This window comes from Eumetopias jubatus, unplaced genomic scaffold (genome assembly GCF_037043125.1).
Source record: "Eumetopias jubatus isolate StellerSeaLion01/CBP00866 unplaced genomic scaffold, mEumJub1_p1.0 scaffold_1, whole genome shotgun sequence".
NCBI classification, from domain to species: domain Eukaryota; kingdom Metazoa; phylum Chordata; class Mammalia; order Carnivora; family Otariidae; genus Eumetopias; species Eumetopias jubatus.
The window spans coordinates 199,245,870-199,266,013 of record NW_028274807.1 but is presented as its reverse complement, the minus strand read 5'-3'; the positions used below and the strand labels follow the sequence as shown (position 1 = coordinate 199,266,013).

The window sequence follows — 20,144 nt, the reverse complement described above, 5'->3', positions numbered from 1 at the left end:
TGACTTGAGCCTGCCTTAAATATGAAAAGCCACCCCTTGTTTTTATTAGGACTGAAGTTTGATAACCCTCTTATTCCCATGTGAGAATGAATACACCTGAAAGGATTAGGGTTCTAACCTTTTGTCCCAATGGACCTTTTCTGACTCAGAGCTTCCATTCTTAGTGTTGTAGCTACTGTCAGAGTGTCATTGGGTCTGTAGCTTTTTATTTTTTAATTGTTTGTTTGTTTATTAATCTCTGTACCCAGCATGGGGTTTGAACTCCTGATCCTCAGATCAAGAGTTGCATGCTCTTCCAACTGAGCCAGCCAGGTGCCCTGGTTCTGTTGCTTTTTGCCTAAGAAAAAAATAATGGTGGGTGGTTACCTCCCTAAAATGGCAGTTGAACAGTGTGTGTTCAGAAGTCTGGTGGCATTGTGTTTTATTCATCTTTTCAGGGCATTGTTTCTGCAGAAAGTAGGTCAGCAGGGTTTTTTTTGAAATGTCTGAGCAAGGACATTGAAGCCAGAGAGGCTAATAGAGACAGGCTTCAAGAGAGCTAAGGTTCTTGGGTGGGAGGTAGCAGATGAAGAGCCAGTAGAAGTAATCTCTTCAGTGGTGAGGCCAGAAGAATAGCTGCTGGTTCTTTGGGGGATACCTGAGAAACACTGCAGCCTTTGTGCTGGGCTCAGCAGTGTGATCTGTGCAGTGCGTTAGGACTTGTGGGCCTCGTATTTTCTCTTGGCTGTTCCTCCCGTGTCCCATCATGAGCTCAGTAAGAAAAAGAAATGAGAAACGGTTTGATTATGTTACTCAATAGACAAAGTAAAGTTAAGAAGCTTTACATTTACCACATTGATTTTAGAAACTCCCTTTTCTTCCTTTACAGTGACTCAATTTAGAGACCTAGACAATGAAGCATGTGTATATGTTGAATTTAGGGTCCACTTTTTCCAGAGAAATGAGTGTTGGGGAGCTAAACAATAGTCATCTCAGGGGGCGCTTGGGTGGCTCAGTCAGTTGAACATCCGACTCTTGGTTTCAGTTCACGTCATGATCTCAGGGTCGCAAGATTGAGCCCCGCATTGGGCTCCGTGCTCAGTGTAAAGTTTGCTTGTCCCTGTCTCTCAGTTCCACCCCCTGCTCTTTCCCTCCCTCTCTCCCTCTCTCTCTCTCTCTCTCTCTCAAATAAATAAATAAATAAATAAATAAATAAATAAATAAAATAAAATCTTTTTTAAAAAGGTCATTTCAGAATATGCAGGAGTGTTAAATAGTGTTCTAGTATTCAATGGTGTGGGGAGAAAATGGCCCTAAGGGCCTAAGTAGGCGGAGAGCCCCTCTTTTATCTGGGACTAAAACCTCTGCTCTGCATACCCCACAATTATTTTAGGGCTAACTGAGAAAATTGTTAGGAAGGAACAAGCTGTATCTTGTTTCTATATCTGTTCTACTTTATGAATACTTTGATTTCATTATGATGTGACTGAAACCAACTGAGAAAAAAAAATGAAACAGAGGTTATAGAAGCTTGAATTCTGAAGGGAGTTCTGAGGATTACCAGTAAGATGTGTTCAAATATGATTCTACTTCCACTAAAAATTGTTTGGAAATAAATTATTGATTGACCAGGAAAATCTTAACTAGGCTGAGGTCCTTATCAACATCGGATGAAATACTGCTTTAAAACATAAAAAATTGGGGCACCTAGGTGGCTCATTTGGTTAAGCGTCCACCTCATGACGATCCCAGGGGCCTGGGATCGAGCTCTGTGTCAGGCTTCCTGCTTAGTGGGGAGTCTGCTTCTCCCTCAGCCTCTCCCCCTGGCTTGTGCTCTCTCTCGCTTGCTCACTCACTCTCTCTCAAATAAATAAAATCTTTAAAAAAAAAAACAAAACAAAATTAGGGTGCCTGGATGGCACAGTCAGTTAAGTGACCCACTCTTGGTTTCAGTTGAGGTCTGATCTCAGGGTCATGAGATTGAGCTCCATTTTGGGCTTTGGGCTCTGCGCTCAGCACTGAGTCGGCTTCAGATTCTCTCTCCCCCTGCCCCTCCTGCTATCTCTCTCTCAAATAAATCTTGGAAAAAAAATAAAACATACAGAATTATAACAAACTGACAGTTTCAAAAATATTTGCATTTTGGTGGTTCACATTTATTAAGTTATTCTAAGTACTAATAGCTGGATCTTGTAATTCTTTTTTTTTCTAATTCATTTAAATTCAATTTAGTTAATATATACTGTATTATTAGTTTCAGGGGAATCTTTTTTTTTTTTTTTTAAAGATTCTATTTATTTATTTGATAGAGAGACAGAGCAGGAACACAAGCAGGGGGAGTGGGAGAGGGAGAAGCGGCTTCCCTCCGAGCAGGGAGCCTAATGCGGGGCTCGATCCCAGGACCCTGGGATCATGACCCAAGCCGAAGGCAGACGCTTAACAACTGAGCCACCCAGGCGCCCCCAGGGGAATCTTTGTAATTATTTCTTCATAGTAAGATGCTGGTGGTGAAGGAGTTTGCTGAGTGCCCCATCTACTGGTCTCAGTCTCTGATAGAACCTCACCTTCTCACAGGGATAGAAAAGACTTTTGGCAGTTTTGATTATTTACTTATTTGCTTATTCATTTGTTTGTTTATATTTTGCCCCTTTGTTTTTGACCCGAATGACTCTTAGAGCAGGAGAATTTTATGGATACCCCGGTAGACAAGCCTTCTGGGAGCTAAGTTGATGAAATTACTTCCAAGACTGCAGGTTTTCTTTCATAATGACAAGAGGCATTTTGTAGAAAAACTGAGATCTTATTTTAAAATACACCAAAGACTGGCAGGGAGTGGTGGTGGAGGTGGGTGGAATGTATTTCAGTACCAGATACCTTTGAAATAATCAAGTTGCTGTATGTCGGGGCCTGGTCTCGAGTGTATTGTGTTCCTTGAGACCCTGACTCTGGCCAGCTCTGAGCCTGGTGAGTTGGGCTGAGTGAAACACAACCAGCCATATTGCCTCAGAGAGCACACATAAGGTTTTAGCAAGATGCTGTTGGTGTCCCCTTAGGAAATGACAGATAAACTGGTCAGGTAGTGAAAAAATATTATTATTATTTTTAAAAGATGTTATTTATTTATTAGAGAGAGAGCACAAGCCGGGGGGAATGGACAGAGGGAGAAGGAGAAGCAGTCTCCCTGCTGAGCAGGGAACCTGACATGGGGCTTGATCCCAGGACCCTGGGATCATGACCTGAGCTGAAGGCAGACACTTAACCAAAAGACAGGCACCCCAGACGCCCCATGAAAAATACTACTAAGCAGCATTTCAGAAAAAAATGTTTGGCTTTCATCTAGACAAGAAAAGATACCGAGATGAAGTATCAGCTGAGAGTGCAGTGTCTCCTTGCCCCTCAACTTTAAATTGGACCCTGAAGTGGGATTCTATTTCCAGTGGAGATCCCATTAGAGTCTCATCTCCTGGCTGCTCACAGAGTGACTTAGATCCTGTTTTGTGAAAAGTCAGTCTATGGCTCCTGGATAGCACAGTCAGTTAAGTGTCTGGCTCTTGGTTTCTGCTCAGGTTGTGATCTCAAGGTCTTGAGATTGAGCCCGTATCAGCTCCACACTCAACTCCGAGTCTGCGGAAGACCTTCTCCCTCTACCCGCCTCCCCCCTGCCCAGTACATGCACCCTCTCTCTCTCAAATAAATAAATCTTAAAAAAAAAAAAAAAAGAAAAGAAAAGAGGGCGCCTGGGTGGCTCAGATGGTTAAGCGTCTGCCTTCGGCTCAGGTCATGATCCCAGGGTCCTGGGATTGAGTCCTGCATCGGGCTTCCTGCTCCTTGGGAGTCTGCTTCTCCTTCTGCCTCTCTCTCTCTCTCTGTCTTTCATGAATAAATAAATAAAAATCTTTAAAAAAAATAGAAAGAAAAGAAAAGCCAGTCTAACAGAGGATATAGAGATCAATGGACAGAACTACTACAGAGTTATCACAGAGCTTTCTGTGTGCTTCCCTTAGGATTTCTTCCTCTACTCCCCTCCTTCCTCCCTCTCCGCCTTTCCTCTTTCTGTCTCATTTTAGTTTTGGCCTTTGGAAATACCGAGTTTTATAAGATGTTTGAACTATAACATATCCTTGCACCAGAAAGAATGAGCCTGGCTGCTTTGCAAAAGATTTCTATAAAAACTACCCTTTTGTACTAAGAGGAACAACGTACATCTGTTTTAAACCTGTTATTTGGTTCCTCTTGCTTTACTTTTTCTGCAAGTCCATTTGATTGCTGGGTTGTTGAAACTGCTGGTAGCACCTGCTTACTAGCAGCTCTCTTTGTGTTAGGCACTGTGCCTTAAAGTAATTGTAGTGCTTTACGAACACAAAGACCACCTGAGCAGACCAGCTTGGGGGATTGGCAGTGCTATCAGGGAGCAGGGTCTTTATGACAGTCTCTCTAAAAAATCCCTGTGGGGCCATTGCCTGCGAATTTCTTTAGACTTTATGCATCTTTTTATCAGAAGCCACGTCTTTGGTGTGGCAACTGTTATGAGTTGGCTGACTCCCTGGATGTGTAAAACAAAGAAAAGCAATATGGCAAAAAGAAAACCTGACTTTTGGTCCTGTATGTGTTGCTAAGTAGCTCTGTAATCTTGGGCAGGCTGTTCCATGTATCCCAGCCATACTTTCCCACGTGGAAGTAAGTTTTATATATGCCCTACTTGTGAGGATTGAGCTAGGTGACATTTGTGAAGAATGCCTTTGTAAACTGTAATTGCCTAGTGAATAAAGATTACTATCTCTGATAAACAGTACCAGTTCTCAGCCACCAGTAACCTGATTCTCCCATCCTGTGTTTGGAAGAAGCACAAATCTACGAGGAGGGATTGCTGATGTTTCAGTGTGAGTTGTATTCACAAGGCTCACATACTTTCTCCCTGCCTTTTGATCCTGTCTGTCTCTCTCCATGCTTCAATGGGATGACCCGTTCAGTCGCAGAGCAACCGTGCTCTCAGTACAAAATGTGATTGTGACCGTGCTTGTGTTGGGAGATGGTCAACAAACGTGCCGAGCTGCTGGCCAGAAATGTTCTTCCCTTCCCATTTGCTCTTGTACCTCCCTAGTACCTTAAGAAAGGATTCTGGGGGTTTGGTTATGAGCCAGCTGGACCATGTGGTAGAGCCATAATTCTCTGACCGAAGTCCTTTTCACAGGTTGACAGTCACAAAATGAAGTTACGAAGCTTCCAGGAACAGCAGCTGAAAAGGGAAATGGAAATGTGGATGTTGAGTTCAGCTGCCCTCAGACCCAGAGTGTGCTCCTCTCTAGTGTCCCTGAGGTGGAGAATATGGACTTGACTGGCTTTACTGTTCAGAAATGCAGTTATCTCTAGCTTTCTGCAGCTTTACATTAAGACCCCTGGGGATATACTTAGGAACACCTATATGTGACTTTGTCAAGTGAGGGCTTTGGGCTTGGGAGATAAATTTTTGCAGGTTTTGATCTAATTTAAGCCTAATCTAACACTAAGAAAGGAGGTGTCTCTGGTTTACTTTCAAATGTATGATGCCTCTTTAGGAGCCAGACCTGGTTAATCAGACTCATGGTCTTCATGGTTCCTTTGCTTTAGTAGCTTAATAATCCAATAATTCAAATGATGACTAAAAATCCTAATGTGTGAAGATGGTAGGTAATAGACAAAAGTAGACAACCAAAAATCATGAAATCATTCATTAATGACTTATTGGTTTATTACTTATTAATATTTATCCGACTCATTAATCCAACTCCCCACAGTTTGCTTCCCTAGGAGACACTGGCAGATCTTTACCCTATGAAATCTGAAGAAAGGGCCTGGCCAGGATAGGGAGGGTCATAGTGTATGTCACCCCATGCTTGGTATATCTGGGCAGCCTGTATGTGATAGCAGCTGGGGAATCAAATAATAGATAAACCTGATTGTTCTCATTCAAGTGATTTCTCTGTTTATTCTTATTAAAACAATTGGCTGTTCTTTAACGGTGATGTTAAAAGCATTTCATATTCTTTAGCAGTGGTCTCCTGGCAGCCTTATGTCTAGCCACGTGCAGATTGAAAAGAAAGCCGTCCTAGCTGTAGGGGACTCTGAGGAATTGGAAATCATTGCCTTTGTGACACATGAGGGGAAGGCAATCTTCTCAAATGGGAAGATATGCTAATGAATGCTCCTGGCAGGAGTTTGCTACCCTGGACGAAAGTCATCCATGGTTCCTGGAGCGGTGTATTTGTCATACTAGAAGTATAAAGACTCCTTGCCTTAGAAATTTCTGAGTCTAGTGATACCTCCAAGTGGTGAAATCAAAATTTGCAGATGACTATATTCGCCGTAGTGCCTTGTGCCTGTGGCACTGTTCACTCTTTAAATGGCAACCCACACGTTTTGTGGCCAGGGTGTACAGATGCGCACTGTGACCGCAGTACCTCCCTCCAGAGCCACTGTGCGCTAAGCACTCCAGTCTTCCAGGGATAGTTGGATCCATTCAGTCTTTTGTTCCTTCCACAAGCCCTTATTAAGTTCCTTTTCTGTGCCAAGTACTGTACTTGGTACTGATAATAAAAGGCCAGCAAGATTTAGCCTGGACACTAAGATCTGGCCCAGCAATTGACAACTGACACTAAGTGCTAGCATAAAGATACGGGTTCTGACGTGCAGTGACCATTTCCTATGAAAGCTTAGTCTTTTAGTAGATTGAAATGGGTTGTGAAATATTACCTGACAAGCAAATGAGGTGAAGTGAGTGGCTTTTTGACCTGTCTAGTCTCACCTGCTGATGCTAGTCCTTTTTTAGCACTTAGGAGTCAAAATACATTTATTGAGCCCTCACTATATTTCTTGCTAAGCTCTTTACATGTATTAATTTAAGTAATCTTCATAACCATCTTATGAAACAGGTACTGTTATCCCTACTTTACAAATGAGGAAACTGAAGCACATAAAAGTTAATAAGGTCCTTGTTGGAGGTCATGAGGTGGTGGCAAGATTCAAATTTAGCGAACCTGACCCAGAGTTCATGTTCTTAAATGATGTGATATACTGCCTCTAGGTAGAAGGGTATCATCCTGACCAACCTCCTGTATGGTAGAGCATGGCAGAGTGATAGTCCCCTGACCTCCCTGCCTGCAGAGTTCTTCTCAATCTGAGATCAGATTGCTTGTCCTTAATACAGAGCAGGAGTTGATGAATGCAGTAGGAGGTCCCTTATCTACAGCCCACGTGTGAATCTGGCTCTGCCTTTCACCATCTGGGTGACCTTGGCTCTGAGCATGTTTCCTCATCTGTAAAGTGGAGATAATGTTATTTTATGGGATCATTCAAGGGATTAAATAAGATCACATACTTAACAGTTTCTGGCTCTGAGTAAGCGCTTAATAAATGATAGCAAATTTTTATTATCATCATCTTCTAGCCTTGAGAACAAGCCACATAACAATTTCTCAGAGACCAGACTCTAGGAGCTAGGTAGGCGGGCAGATTTCCTTTGGTTTTGACAAGACAATAATTTTATTCTATGTATTTCTCTTGACTCTTTTGGTGTGAAAAGCAGAGAGGTAAAGCATTATTTGACAGATGTATGGATTCAAGCAAGAAACTGAGGTCCAATTGCAAAGAAATGCCTTGTAGAACTCAGAGCCCTGTCTGAGGAGACACAGAGGACCCTAGAGGGCGGAGAATGAACACAGCGCAGGGGCTAGTTCCAGAGTCGCATCCTCGGTTAGTTCACTTACCAGTGTGGGTGAGGGTCTCTTGTCAGTAAGCAGAGATTTTTTTTTTTCTCTCTGCTCTAACACATATCTGCTGGCTAGTGTTTATTAAGCCTTACCTTTTCTTGATGGGAAATAGAATTGGTGACTTTTCCAAAATGCAGAGGCAAAGGAGCTCTGTAACTGCAAGCTTATTGAGCCCCTTTCCCCACCTGTTCCTGTGCCAGACTTCCCCCAGTGCTGATTTGCCAATGGTTGCTCCTCAGATCTCATGGCTGGCTCGCTCTGTAGGCTCCAAGCCAGAGTGATGCAGCTGCCACCACCACCGCCGCCGCTACCATCAGCCATTCAGGGTCCTGCCATAGGACGTGACCTGCCGTGAAGCTTTCACCTTTCTCCGTTCTGCCTGTCATCGGGGTTGTACCTTTTTTTCTGGGGGCTTTTGCCATGCAGCCAGTGTTCCAAAGAAAGTTTTCAGGCACCACAGTTAAGAGCCCTACCTGCCTTTCCAAGGAGATTTGAGTTAGCCATGGAAAAGAAGATAATTGAGAGGGCTCCTGTGCCTCTGAGCTGCAGAAGGAAGAGTTGGCTTCTGCTAGTGTGCTCGCTCCGAGTCAGGTGGGGGATTTGCTGGGACTCGTGAACGTGCACTACATACCTCTGGAGAAGTAGACTCGGCCTAACCTGCCCAAGGACAGCGCCCTGACCCACAAGAGCCAAGGCTGAAGACTGATTTTCCCACGTCCTTTCCCTAAGCTTAAGCTTGCTCTGCCACACTGCCCCAAGTCTGTGGCTTAAAACAGCCATTTCCTTTTGTCGATAAATAGGTTCAGTCTTTGTAAAATGTTTCAGCTTGGAGACTGGAAAGGCTCTCTGTGCCTTCCTGTCTCTCTGTTTCTCTGAGGGTTGATGTTGATGGCTTCTGTCTTTGTCTTCACAGGGAACTCTAATGATCCATGACAAAGAGGTCACCCTTGAGTATATACCAGGCCCAGATTTTTGGTACTGCAAACGGGTAAGTGCCAAGAATTCTGTTCCTTAGAAGTAAGGATCCAGCCTCACAGCTCCTCTGTGTCTCCAGGAGTGCTCCCTGGTAGTATGCATTGCCAAGGACAGAGCTCTTCTACCTTAGTTCACTTCACATGAACTGAGGGTCTGGGCAAGGCCAGCCACCACTCATGCTTTCTGGCTGCTGCCTGTGGCCATAGAGGATTCTGGCTGGGCCTGTTGGAGGCACTTTGTCAAGGGACATATACCATGCTTTTCAGTTGATTATGAACTGCATTGACTTAAACTTCTCCCTGGTTACCACCTTCCTGGGGGTGGTTATAGGGGATTAGTATTTGGAGAGGTTGGTTCTGCCAGAGGTATACACTTTTTGGATATTACAGGGTTTCCAAGGATATAAAACTTTCAGGTACCATGACATTTTACCTCTCTTAAGGTCCAGTAGTCTTCTAGAATGGCATATTTAAAGATTTTAGGCTATACTCTTTTTTTTTTTTATTTAAGATTTTATTTATTTGAAAGAGCATGGGGTGGGGGGGTATGGGCAGAGGGAGAAGCAGACTCCCCACGGAGCAGGGAGCCCAATGCAGGACTCAATACCAGGACCCTGGGATCATGACCCGAGCTGAAGGCAGATGCTTAACCGACTGAGCCATCCAGGCGCCCCTGGACTATACTCTTATTGGAAGTCCAGCTAGCTTGCAAATGAGCATGAAAATAAGATTTGCCAGTTTTCATTGCTGCTACTTAGTTTCAAAAATAATTATGAAAAATGTATAGTTTCTGAACCATGATTCATTAAAAATTCATTATAAAACTTGATAAAATTCAGCAAAAACTTTAGCTTGATATTTTATTAGCTTCAATGAAATATAATTTGTATAGCTGTGGTTGTCATTAACCAGAGCACTCATTTCATGGTGTCATTTTAGGAAAACATTTAACTTTTTAAAAAACTGTGATAAAATACATGTAACATTAAATTTATCATTTAAACCATTTTAAAACATATAATTCACTGGCATTCAGTATATGCATAGTGTTGTACAACCATCATCACCATCTAGTTCTAGAACTTCTCATCACTTCAAAAGGAGACCCTGTATCTATTGAGCAGTCACTCCTCAGTCTCCTTTCCCTCATTTCCTAATAAACCACTAATCTGCCTTCTATCTCTATGGATTTGCCCATTCTAGACATTTCATGTAAGTGGAGTCATAGAACATTTGACCTTTTGTGTCTGCCTTTGTTCACTTAGCATGTTGTCAAGGTTTATCCATGTTGTATGTATCGGTATATCACTCATTTTTATGGCTGAATATTATATGGCTATGCCACATTTTCTTTATTCATTCATCAGTTTATGGACATTTGGGTTGTTTCCACCTCTTGTCTGTTGTGAATAAGACTGCTGTGACCATTCACGTACAAGTTTTTGCTTGAACACACATTTTCAGTTCCGTTGGGTATATACCCAGGAATTGTGAGGTCATACGGTACTTTTATGTTTTAACTCTTTGAGGAATCACCAGGCTATTTTCCATAGACAGCAGCTGCACCATTTTACATTCCCACCAGCAACGTATGAGAGTCCCAATTTCTGTACACCCTTGACCACATTTGTAATTTTAACCCTTTTTTAAATTTTTTTTTATTTTTAAGTAATCTCTGCATCCAACGTGGGGCTCAAACTCACAGTCCCAAGATCAAGAGTCACACACTCTACCAACTGAGCCAGCCAGGCACCCCAACCCTTTTTTGATAATAGCCTTCCTAAGTGGGTGTAAAATAGTATCTAATGATTTTAATTTCCCTAGTGACTAATGACGTTGAGCATCTTTTTATGTGTTTGTTGCCACTTTTATATCTTCTTTGGAGAAATGTTTATCCAAATCCTTTGCCCATTTTTATTTTTTATTTTTATTTTTTTTAAGATTTTATTTATTTATTTGACAGAGAAAGACACAGCGAGAGCAGGAACACAAGCAGGGAGAGTGGGAGAGGGAGAAGCAGGCTTCCCGCCGAGCAGGGAGCCCCATGCGGGGCTCGATCCTAAGACCCTGGGATCGTGACCTGAGCCGAAGGCAGATGCTTAACAACTGAGCCACTCAGGCGCCCCTCTTTGCCCATTTTTAATTGGGTCATTTGTCTTTTTGTTGTTGTTATAAGAGTTCTTTATACTGGATTCTGGATATAAATCCCTTATCAGATGTGTGATTTGCAATTATTTTCTCCCATTCTGTGTGTTGTTTTTTGCACAAAAATTAATTTTGATAAAATCTAATTCAGCTGTTTTTTTCTTTTGTTGCTTATCCTTTGGTGTCAGGAATCAATTGCCAAATCCACGGTGATGAAGATTTACCCCTTTGTTTTCTAAGAATTTTATAGTTTGGGCTTTTATATTTAAAGCTTTGATTTATTTTGAGTTAATTTTTGTTCATGCTGTGAGGTAAGGGTGCAGCTTCATTTTTGGCATGTGGGTATCCACTTGTCCCAGCATCATTTGTTGAATTAACTATTCTTTTCCTGTTGAATGGTCTTGCACCCTTGTTGGAAAGCAGTTGACCAGAGGTCTGTAGGTTTATTTCTATAGACTCTCAGTTTTATTCTGTTCTATATTTTTATCCTTACATTAGTACCATGCTGTTTTTTGATTATTGTAGCTCTGTAGTTAAGTTTTGAAATTGGTAAGTATGTCTTTCAACTTTGTTCTTTTTTAAAGTTCTTTTGGCTATTGAGTGTCTTTTGCAATTCCATATAAATTTGAGAATCAGCTTTTCCATTTCTACAAAAAGACCTTTAGGATTTTTATAACATTTAACATTTTAATAGTGATTGCCTCTACATTTTGAGTTTATGGGTGATTTCTCCCCCTCTCTTACACTTTTCCTATCAGCTATAATACACATATATTGTTTCTTTTATAATCAGGGATGGAGGGAGCTAGCATTAAAGGGATAATTTTGAACTCTATTTTTTTTTTTTAAGATTTATTTAGTTTTGAGAAAGAGAGCACGTGAGCAGGGGGAGGGGCAGAGGGAGAGGGACACCTCTGAGATCGTGACCTGAGCTGAAACCAAGAGTTGAATGCTCAACTGACTGAGCCACCCAGGCACCCCAAACTCTTATTTTCTGTTAACTGGCAGAAAGCAAATGTCGATATCTGATGTCAAAATTACATGGCTATTGCCAAAGCTGTTGCTTGAAAGAACAGAATGGCTTGGTTACATTGCCCCCTAAGATGACAAGCCACTTGCTTAGCTGTCTCAGGGGTTCTTGTAATTTCTGCACTTTATTGGAAGGATTGAGTACCAGCCCTGCATATGCAACCTTTGGCCTGATGTGGAATCTACCAACTTAAAAAAATATATTTATAGCAGTATTATTTGTAATGTCCCAGAAATCGAAACAACAAAATATCCATCAACTGCTGAATGGATAGACAGACAACACTCAGTGCAGCCCTACAGTGGAATGCTATTTGGCAATTAAAAGGAATGAAGTGGGTCTCCTGGGTGGCGCAGTCAGTTGAGCCTCCGATTCTTGTTTTGGCTCAGGTCATGATCTCTGTCTCATGAGATCGAGCCCTCCATCGGGCTCCATGCTCAGTGCAGAGTTTGCTGAGATTGTCTCTTCCTCTCGCCCTCCTGCTCGTGTGCCCACGCTCTCTCTCTCTCTCTCTCAAATAAATAAATCTTAAATAAATAAAAGGAATGAAATGCTGCAACACGCTAACATGGATAAACTTTGAAAACACTATGCCAGATATAAAATACCTTATATCGCACTATTCCATGGGACTGGTGGTAAGAATGGGAAATGACTCCACTAGGTTTCTTTTTGGGCCAATGAAAATTTCTAGGGGCGCCTGGGTGGCTCAGTCAGTTGAGCATCTGCCTTCGGCTCAGATCATGATCCCAAGGTCCTGGGATTGAGCCCTGCATCGGGCTCCCTGCTCAGCGAGGAGCCTGCTTCTCCCTCTCCCTCTGCCTGCCGCTGTGCCTGCTTGTGCTCTCTCTCTCTCTCTCTCTGTCAAATAAATAAAAAAATCTTAAAAGAAAAAGTCCTGAAGTTAGATTGTGGTGATGGTTGCACTCTACGTATACTGGAAGTCATTGGGGGTGCCTGGGTGGCTTAGTTGGGTAAGCATCCAACTCTTGGTTTCAGCTCAGGTCATGATCTTGGGGGTCATGAGATCGAGCCCCACATCAGGCTTCACTTTCAGCGTAGGAGTCTGCTTGAGTTTCTTTCCCTCTCCCTCTGCCCCTCCCCCCTCAAATAAATAAATAAATCTTTAAAAAAAAAATCATTGGACATTTGAAACAGGTGAACATTATGGTACTTAAACCAAGGTTAGGATCCTGACTCCACCATTTACAACTTTTCTGTAATAACAAGCAGCCTCAAAATCCCAGTGACTTAAATGCACAGACATATTCTTCATTTAAGTTACATGTTTGGAACTATGGGTCATTGCTTGTTCTGCTCCATGACCTCTCAATTTGGGACCCAGCTGGAAGGAGCAGTCCCAGTGTGGCACTGCTGTCCCCCTGGATAAGGGAGAGAATGAGAGGCTCATTCTCCCAACCAATGGCTCTCAGAGCTTCTGCCAGGCCCGTGCAGGTCATGTTCACTCACACTCTATTGGCCAAAGCCAGACACGTGGCCAAAGTTGCCAGTGGAGAGGGCAGTGTGCTCACCTGCAGGGAGACACCACAGTTGCTCGACAGAGGGCGGGGCTGTGTGTATGATCTGTCCACACACCGAGAAGGGAACAAGGAAAAAATCGACTGTAATGACTTTAATCGAGTTTGTCTGAATCACTTAAGTGACAGTTTGTGGAACAGGCTGGGTACCTGGTGTGTGCTGTTTACTCATTAGCTTCTGCTGTGGTGGTTATTCTCCTCCATCTGGCATGCCCTCCTTGCTCACCCTACAAGGCCCTACTCAAATAGCCTTTTCTTGACAGTTTCTGTTCTTTGGTTTCCTGCCAGTCAGCTCTCTGTCCTCATACTACTTGGAAGCTCATTGGCAAAAGTTCAGCCTCTTTGGGATTGGCAATGTGCTTACCTTTTTATTCATAGGTTCAGACAAGAACTACATTCACATTGCAAAGTGTCTCTTCTCTTGTTTGGGCGCATGAATGTTCCTTTTCCTTTTAACATCCTCAGAAGAGCTGCCAGAGACACTACTTATGTATCTTCCTCTTCTTTCCTTGCCCCTTTTTTATTTATCATTTTTTTAAGATTTTATTTATTTGGGGCGCCTGGGTGGCTCAGATGGTTAAGCGTCTGCCTTCGGCTCAGGCCATGATCCCGGGGTCCTGGGATCGAGTCCCGCATCGGGCTCCCTGCTCCTTGGGAGCCTGCTTCTCCCTCTGCGCCTCTCTCTCTCTCTGTCTCTCTCTCTCTCTCAGTCTCTCTCTGGCTCTCATGAATAAATAAATAAAATCTTTAAAAAAAAAAAAAAAGATTTATTTGACAGAGAGCACAAGCAGGGGGAGTGGCAGGCAGAGGGAGAGGGAGAAGCCGGCTCCCCACCGAGCAAGGAACCCAACTCAGGGCTTGATTCCAGGACCCTGGGATCATGACCTGAGCCAAAGGCAGACGCTTAACCGATTGAACCACCCATGTGCCCCTCCTTGCCCCTTTTTTAAATCAAGGGAGTTGATCATCAAGAATTGTCAGTTCCAGCGCAGCCTGAATGGGGCTCTTGTAAGCAGTTTAGGACCAAATGTTGGATGCAGACTATGAGGGGCAATGGCTTTGGGGCAGTAGTATTGTATAAACCATTTAACAGTCCAGTTTTCTTAGTTAAGTTTATTTCCTGTAGAAATCCGTGTCCCTGGCAGAGGCATTTGGGGCTGCTCGGGGGTCCACGTGCCCTGTTAGAAGGCAGCTCTCAAACAGCAGCTCCCCATATTCTGTCTGCCAGCTCTGATGAGTGGGGGGCCATCAGATTTGTTAGCCTTTATGGTGATCTGGGATATGGCTTATTTCTTTCATGTTTGGCAGGTGCTATTGTGTTGGATATACATAAAGTTTTTTTTAAATGTTTTTGGTCAAATTGAAGTCTTTCCCTTTCCCATGCAGTGTAAGGTCAGCGTAGCTGGACACCGATCTTCATGTTCACTCTGCAAGTGCCCAAGGGAAGGTGAGTGGTGGTAGAGGTGGTGGTGGTAGTTTTTATTTTATGTACTGATCAAAACAAATTTCATGCTCTCTTTGGCTTTTAAGAGTGGTCATCCCTAAAGACAAGTTGATCTGTAAAGCTCTTAAAAGTGCAATGTGATCTCTAACTTCATGTGACCTGTTAGTGAATGATATTGGGTCTCAGTTCCACCAGGGGAAGGAGATGGGTTGCCAAATCCTCACATTGAGGGAACCAAGTGGGCAGCTGACCAGAGGTCAGTAGTAGTGTTATTTAGAATACATTTAAGGATGTTGGGTTGAGAAAGAGTCTCCGTGGCATTCGTCCATGTGACCCTTACCCCCCACTGCTTTGGCGTTACTGAGAATTATCTGTTATCGGGATTGTTTTCTTACTTACGCTCTGTATAAACATTTCAGAATCTTCAACAGAAAAATATTTGTAAAATAACAGTAAAAAATGAACAAGAGAAAATAATCAGGATTGAGGGTATATGTTGTTTTTATAAAGGAATAAACCTACCAGCTTCTCAGTCACTTAACTTTGAGTAAATTTCTCCAGAGAACCTTTAGGTAGGCAGCCTTGAAGAGACTGTCAAAGGCATCTGTAGCAATGACTGAGAACAAAAGAAAAACTTTTGTTTTTCTTTTTTAAAGATTATTTTTTTATTGACAGAGTGAGCGAGTGCACAAGCAGGGGGAGCAGCAGAGAGAGAGGGAGAAGCAGGCTCTCTGCTCAGCAGGGAGCCCGATCCCAGGACCCTGGGATCATGGCCTGAGCCAAAGGCACATGCTCAACCAACTGAGCCACCCAGGTGCCCCAGCAATGACTATTATATGCCTGTTTCTGATATGACCCCTTCAGGAGAGCTAGGGCATGACCATAAAATACAGTTCAGTTTAGGGATCCAGGTAGCCTTCTGAAGGACCTGTTTGTTCCAAGTGTAGGATTTAGTATGTCTACAAAGAGTTTCTTAGCTGGGGTTTTGGCCTATAGTGGTGATTCTACTCTCTAGTGAGGACTGTGAAGCAGGTGTTCTGAAAATCTTTAAGGAAGGCTCTAGATGCTGTAGAGACCAAACCAACCTGTGAGAAGGTGAGTAAATGAGATTTTTTAGCTTGTATTACAATTCAGATTATGCAAAATTGTGGGTTTTTTCCCTGAAGAAAGGCTTCTTTCTCAGTATATTCTAACAAATGGATGGCTGGCTTATAAAAATCCTTGGGTACCATACCACTAAAAGGGCTGGGACAGCTTTAACCTGAAAACATGTAAAACAGGTGTTCACTAGTTGCCTATCACTGCTGTTAAGTTATCTCTACATTGGTCCTATAGAATGTATTTTTTTTTAACTACATGGCTTCCTGTGAACCCTCCAAGAATTGAATTCATTGCAAAAATATGTTCCTAATTGATTGGACAAATTATCCTGCTATAGAAAGAGATTGAGAATGAATCATTTATATTTTGAAGGATATTTGCTCATTACAATTATTTGCAAGTGAATGAGCTATATGCAGGTAGGTCTGTTAGCTTCCCCGGAGAAGAGGGGACCTGTGGTCTTACAGAATTTGAGACAACTGTCTTAGCACCATAACACTGGAAGAAGAAAGACTCCTAGACACATATGTTTGGGATATATGCTTCTACCAAACTTCTGGCAAGGGTCATATCTTTGGTAATTTTGTTCCCAAATCTGTTCTTATCATTGGTTTTAATAGTCAGGCCCAGCGTCTCATGAAGTATTTCTTATATTTAAATGTTTGGGAAGTGATAGAAAACTCTTAAGATGAAATTTTTTAAATACTTGAGGGGTTTCTTTGAACTGTTTCATGTGCTATCTCATTGGCCTGGCTGAATATCTGTTAGAGGACTTTTTCGTAGGAATTTCTGAGACTATTAAAACCATTCCAATATGAGTGTTTGTTAGCAGGTAAGGAGGAATCACAGCAGTAGTGTTTTTTGGATGAAACCTGCTGGAGATTCTCTTTCTGTTTCTGTTCCTGTAGTGACAGAGGCCAAGCAAGAATTAATAACCTATCCTCAGCCTCAGAAAACATCCATACCAGCACCATCAGAAAAACAACCCAACCAGTCCCCAAGGTCAGCTGATAAGGAACCTGAACCCAAGAAGCGGGAAGAAGGACAAGAACCACGCTTGGGACATCAAAAGAGAGAAGGAGAAAGGTATCTGCCTCCTCGAAGGGAAGGGCTCACCTTCCGAAGAGACCGAGAAAAGGAGCCGTGGTCTGGGGAGACACGCCAGGATGGGGAGAGCAAAAGTAAGTGATTTGTCAGGGCACAAACCAGACTGTGACCACTACAGTTCGAGTATAGATGGCCTGTTTTGTGGCTAGGGACCAGGTGTTTCCCACACCCTAGTAAAACTGCTCAGCCTGATTGTAGAGGCTATTGCTTTCTGCAGGCCTTGCTGTACCAGTTGGAGGAACCTACATCCTCCACATAGCAAATTGCTATTCAAATGCAGCAAGGCATCATTTTAGATTTCTGAGTATTGGTGAAGAAATGTTTGAAGTATATCACCCAGCATTGTTTTATAGAATCAGCCTTGCTGGAGCAGAATAGCATCTGCAGTAAAAAAAGACAATCAGGTTCTGAGGGCTTTGGAAATTAACCTTTCTCTCTTTCCTTGCTCCTCCCATTTGTATGTGGTTTGTTCAGCAATTATGCTAAAGCGCATCTATCGTTCCACTCCACCTGAGGTCATAGTGGAAGTGCTGGAACCCTACGTCCGCCTTACTACTGCCAATGTCCGTATCATCAAGAACAGAACTGGCCCCATGGGCCACACTTACGGCTTTATTGACCTGGACTCCCATGCAGTAAGTTTCCTCTGCCTTGGAATGGCCAAGGGACAGCTGGCTATAGAAACCTGAAGAAGGTTTGAAGGACTTCCTTACCATTGGAATTCTCATGTGCTACCCGATATCGAAATCCTCTTGTTCTTTCCTTTGGGTTTAATGCTCATTCAGAGGAAGGGACTGCCTTTGAAAGTTAGAATTCTGAGCATTTTTCTAGATTTGGTTTTGTCTTTTGGCAGTGACAATGTCCAATTAAAATAACATGAGAACTTAAGTTACTTGTGAAGAATCTGTGTACTGAACCTTGCAAGATTTAGTAAATTTTCTAGTTTCTTAAATTTGTTTTGCTCAGCTATAGATGGTTTTATATTTGATGGTAACAGGACATTTCCTCTTTTTCCTTAAAATGTTATTTAAGAGATTCTTATGGCTTGAATTTTTAGTTGTGGGGCCCTTTTCTATGGAGGTAACAGGAAAGTAGTAATGAAAATCATTGGTATTTTTCTTTTTTAAGATTTTATTTATTTGGGAGAGAAAGAGCATGAGCTGGGAGAGGGGCAGAGGGAGAGGGAGAAGCAGACTCCCCACCGAGCTGATGCTGGGCTCGATCCCAGGACCCTGGGATCATAATCTGAGCTGAAGGCAGATGCTTAACCAGCTGAGCCACCCAGGCACCCCTTGTTGGTATTTTTTAGATTTCATGCTCAGAAGTCACAAGGGACTTTGTAAACTGGATCTGATGCAATGAGAGTTGCAGCCTAAAAGAAGAGAATTGGAATTTCTGATATTAATACCAGAAACTGATGTTTACTATGATCACTATTCTGATCAACCCTTCATCAAGAGTTGCCTGTTTTTGCCAGGGTGCTCTTACTATTATAATTACAACCAGAACATAATGTTCAGTAAATTTGTCTTTTGAGAAGAAAATCCATGTTCAGTTCTCTTTCAAAGGACATGGCCTTTTCTCTCTTTGTGCTGCAATGTGTCTTTGGTTTCCCAGGAAGCTCTTCGTGTAGTGAAGATCTTGCAGAACCTTGATCCACCATTTAGTATTGATGGGAAGATGGTAGCTGTAAACTTGGCCACTGGAAAACGAAGGTAAGGCAGAAGAGTGGGGCTCCTTTGTGATTCCCCTACTCAAGTTTTTGGGAGGCAACTCCTAAAAGGTAGAGATAGTAAGACATGGTACCTTCCGATGTGGATTTCTTCAGGTAGTGTGCATGTTTTCTTTTTATGAAGCTTGCCTTATTCTGACTTTAGTTGTCTTTTTTTATTGTTTTTGTTTGTTTTTTCCTTAAATAGCAGCACTAGGTACGTAAGTGCCTTCCCTCTTCACTGCCTGGTATCTTTGGGTTCCAAATGATGATACAGTCTTGGATATGCAGAAATCTCGATACATCCTTGCCCCTCAGAATCCTAAGAAAATGCTGTCCTGACTCCCCATTCCTCTGACCCTGGTCATGCCTCCATGGTACTGGGAAGTCTAATTCCTCTTTACTCCTATACTTACCTTGACCCAGGAGTGGTACCTAGGAAATGGCTGCATCACAGAGGCAGGCTTGCAGGCATGGGGCAGATCTTGCTCTAGCACCCTCAACTTGTTTGCTCTTTTGCTTCAGCGTTAGCTTTGTAGAAATCTCTGTGCTGCCAGGCCTGCTTGCTCTGGGTGGTTTCTTTCCCTCCAAAATGGGGGAAACTTAGTTTCTTGGCAAATCTGTAGGGTTAGGCAATCCTCAAGTGGCTTTTTGTAGCAGACTCAAGATGTGTTGTATTATTTGTTGCAGAAATGATTCTGGGGACCATTCTGAGCACATGCACTACTATCAGGTAGGCTTCAGCAGTTGGGGAGTGCTCTGTCAAAATCCTCAAGTGACTGAAAGAGTGATCTTGAATTTTCTCCAGTGGGTGACTGTTAAGGTTAAGAGCTATCAGAAGTTCCATAATTTTAACTAGCCTTTCTGTGATAGGGTAAAAAGTATTTCCGAGATAGGAGAGGAGGAGGCAGAAATTCAGACTGGGCTTCAGATACAAATCGACAAGGACAACAGTGTAAGTCACTTGTTTTATTTCTGTTGCTCTTTGTGGCTTGACTACTCATTAATTGAAATCTTTGTGGTCACAAAGTTAGCAAGAGATACTGTTGACTGGGGATGCACATTCAGAGAGAGCACCATCTACAGGTTCTGCATCTGTTTGGGTTGGCCAGCCCCATTTCTGGGTTGTTCTCAGTGAGTCCCCAGCCAGGGCTTCACTGGACAGGGACTAACATTGGCTCTGGTTTTATTCCCACTAGCATCATCTGACTGCTACATATATGATTCCGCTACTGGCTACTATTATGACCCTTTGGCAGGAACTTATTATGACCCCAACACCCAGGTGAGTTTTTGGTTTGTTTACTTTATCAGTGATTCTTTTGAGAAAAGTACCTATAATTTGTTACTTTGAAGGTTTTATTCCCTGG

The 20,144-nt window shown here is 42.7% G+C and overlaps 1 protein-coding gene across 5 annotated transcripts in view; it reads left to right on the top strand.

Annotated features, from left to right (window-relative positions):
• Positions 1 to 20,144, top strand: part of RBM6 (RNA binding motif protein 6) — a 101,472-nt gene that overhangs the window by 70,238 nt on the left and 11,090 nt on the right. For 4 of the 5 annotated variants that reach the window (XM_088028315.1, XM_028124288.2, XM_088028320.1 and 1 more), the window contains 8 exons: positions 8,638 to 8,712; positions 14,798 to 14,858; positions 16,865 to 17,137; positions 17,538 to 17,698; positions 18,681 to 18,778; positions 19,465 to 19,507; positions 19,648 to 19,729; positions 19,974 to 20,059. In XM_088028315.1, coding sequence (XP_087884441.1) covers positions 8,638 to 8,712; positions 14,798 to 14,858; positions 16,865 to 17,137; positions 17,538 to 17,698; positions 18,681 to 18,778; positions 19,465 to 19,507; positions 19,648 to 19,729; positions 19,974 to 20,059 — 879 coding nt within the window. Of the gene's footprint in view, positions 1 to 7,400; positions 7,708 to 8,637; positions 8,713 to 14,797; positions 14,859 to 16,864; positions 17,138 to 17,537; positions 17,699 to 18,680; positions 18,779 to 19,464; positions 19,508 to 19,647; positions 19,730 to 19,973; positions 20,060 to 20,144 lie in introns of those variants that run through there. The other variant, XM_028124290.2, reaches the window with a different exon arrangement.